This window comes from Etheostoma spectabile, chromosome 14 (assembly GCF_008692095.1).
Source record: "Etheostoma spectabile isolate EspeVRDwgs_2016 chromosome 14, UIUC_Espe_1.0, whole genome shotgun sequence".
NCBI classification, from domain to species: domain Eukaryota; kingdom Metazoa; phylum Chordata; class Actinopteri; order Perciformes; family Percidae; genus Etheostoma; species Etheostoma spectabile.
This window is the reverse complement of record NC_045746.1, coordinates 7536726-7538964: the sequence shown is the minus strand read 5'-3', so window position 1 is coordinate 7538964 and position 2239 is coordinate 7536726. Positions and strand designations below refer to the sequence as shown.

Sequence of the window (2239 nt, the reverse complement as noted above, 5' to 3'; positions counted from 1 at the left end):
AAACAGAATTTTCTAATGTTGCTGTGTCATCTCCCACTACCATGGAGTCTGGAAAAGGTCAAGCTGCAAGCCAACGCTAAGCTAACATTACCCTGTGTCTTAAATAATAATAACTTTTGTTTATATTCACAAAACCCCAAAAAACTTGTCAACCATGAAACACTATTATCGCTTTTTACAACATTTTTGTCACTTTTTCCAATGTTTTTTCAAAAGTTTTTTGATATTTCTAATACTGACATTTTCAGGGCTTACTTTGAAGGCCCATTGTTTGTGATCAAAAAATAAACTGAAAAAGGGTCAAATTTGACCCGAGGACAACATGAGGGTTAAACATGTCCAGGGACGTAGCAGGGAGGGTGTTCCAGAAGGACGGGGCTACAACACTGAAGGCTCTGTCACCAAAGGTACAGAGTCTGGTTTGGGAATGGAGAGCAGGCCAGTGTCTGAGGACGGCAGGTTTCAGGGTGGGGTGTATGGACCGTTGTGTACGGGTCTACAGTCGGCGGTGTCGGCCTTTCATTTCTTTTTGTCCCATTATTTTTTCTCATTTTAATGCTCTCATCAACATGGAAAAGTGGATTGGCTTGTAATGTGCAAATGTTTTTTAAATGAAAACAACATTGGCATACAGCCTACTGTAGTGTTCAATTTCACACTGATATTTACACTCGGAGCAAATAATCTGTCACACAATGTAACACTGCCCATCAACAAAAGAGTGAAAAAACTGGACTATGAAGCCAGTTCTTTTATAAAGTCTCTCCAGTCAACCACAAGAGGCCTTCAGGGAGCCAAGTTTGGTGGTGAACCAAGGAGCTGAACAGGTAAAGGAGAAAGAAAGGTCAAGTTGGGCACTAACACATTTGTTGGAGGTATGCTACCAGCCGGTAAGCCATGCTGCATCCGTTTTTGGTTTTCTTTAGACATGTGCAAGTAGGCAGGGGTGGGGGGAGAAATACTGGACAAATTGCCGATCCTGCTTTTCATTTTGATGAAAAAACGGGCTAACTTCACGCGTCCGTGTTCATGTATCACGTGACTATTTCACCAACTGCTGAGTTAAAAGTCATGCGTCAACCCATTTTCTTTTGTTGCTGTAACTGTAACGTAGTTTAAGCACATTTTGTTGAGCAATGTTTTAGAACTGTGTACAGCAGACGCCCATATAAAGAGGTTTCCTTCTCCACTCAGCGGCTGCGGGTTCGACTCCGCCCTGCGGCCCTTTGCTACATGTTGTTCCCCCTCTCACCCCTCTTTCATGTCTTCAGCTCTCCTATACACAGTAATGTTACGCCCCAGTCTAGGGGTGCCTAGGACACAACATGAAAAGGCACCATCTTCCTCATCTCCCAAGTTTTTTGTTTGAATGTCAGAAAAACTTATTTACGTTAAAAATATACACAGTAGATAAACAAATAGATAACTTATACAAGGCTTAAGGGTGGCCTACCACCAAAATATCAAACAAACACTAGTGTCTAGGAGATAAGAAACTGACTTAACAAACCAAAATGGCAAAAATAATGACAAAAGACTTACCTCCCTAACTAATTAAACAGGAGAAAACAGGATTAAGACCACTCAAAAGAAACGGTAACTAATCTAAAACAAGACTGAACCAAACAGAAGTGTGGCCAGTTGGGAGATGGGGAGGATGAGGAATGCTTGTTGCCCTCAGATGGCCGCCATCTTGGCTCCTTATATATCGGGTGGTTTCCCCAGCTGCAGCCAATCGCGGGTTCGGGCATGAAAACTTTCCACCAATCATCTCACGGCTATGGCACACCCCTATTTGGTTGTGAAATTGAAAACAAGAGAAAAACCCAGGGCACACAGTAAAAGGCCTAAAATACCCCAAAAGGAGAAAAAAACGAGATTTCTTTTTGGAGCCAGAGGAGTCGCCCCATGCTGGAAGTTAGTGAACATGCAGCTTTAAGGAGCTTCAGCGTTGGCTTCACTTTCCAGGCCCAGAAGTTGCTGCTTGGTCTTAAGCAGTATTTCAGGTGGGAGATGAATGAATCTGTGATGGAGAATCAGCTGAGGTTAAACTCACAGCATCTGCTGCGCTGGATCAGATCGGTCCAAGTGCCGTTGGGCAAACACTTCCTGACCTTGGGTCCCACAATCACCCTGTTGCCCCTGCAGATGTACTCTATCTCATAGTCTACCGGAAGCACCTGCACACTGCGGATCTACACACACACACACACACACACACACACACACACACACACAC

At 43.7% G+C, this 2239-nt stretch overlaps 1 protein-coding gene across 3 annotated transcripts in view; it reads right to left on the bottom strand.

Annotated features, from left to right (window-relative positions):
• Positions 1-2239, bottom strand: part of gabbr1b (gamma-aminobutyric acid (GABA) B receptor, 1b) — a 165719-nt gene that overhangs the window by 105512 nt on the left and 57968 nt on the right. For all 3 annotated transcript variants that reach the window (XM_032536196.1, XM_032536197.1, XM_032536198.1), the window contains one exon: positions 2057-2195. In XM_032536196.1, coding sequence (XP_032392087.1) covers positions 2057-2195 — 139 coding nt within the window. The remainder of the gene's footprint in view (positions 1-2056; positions 2196-2239) is intronic.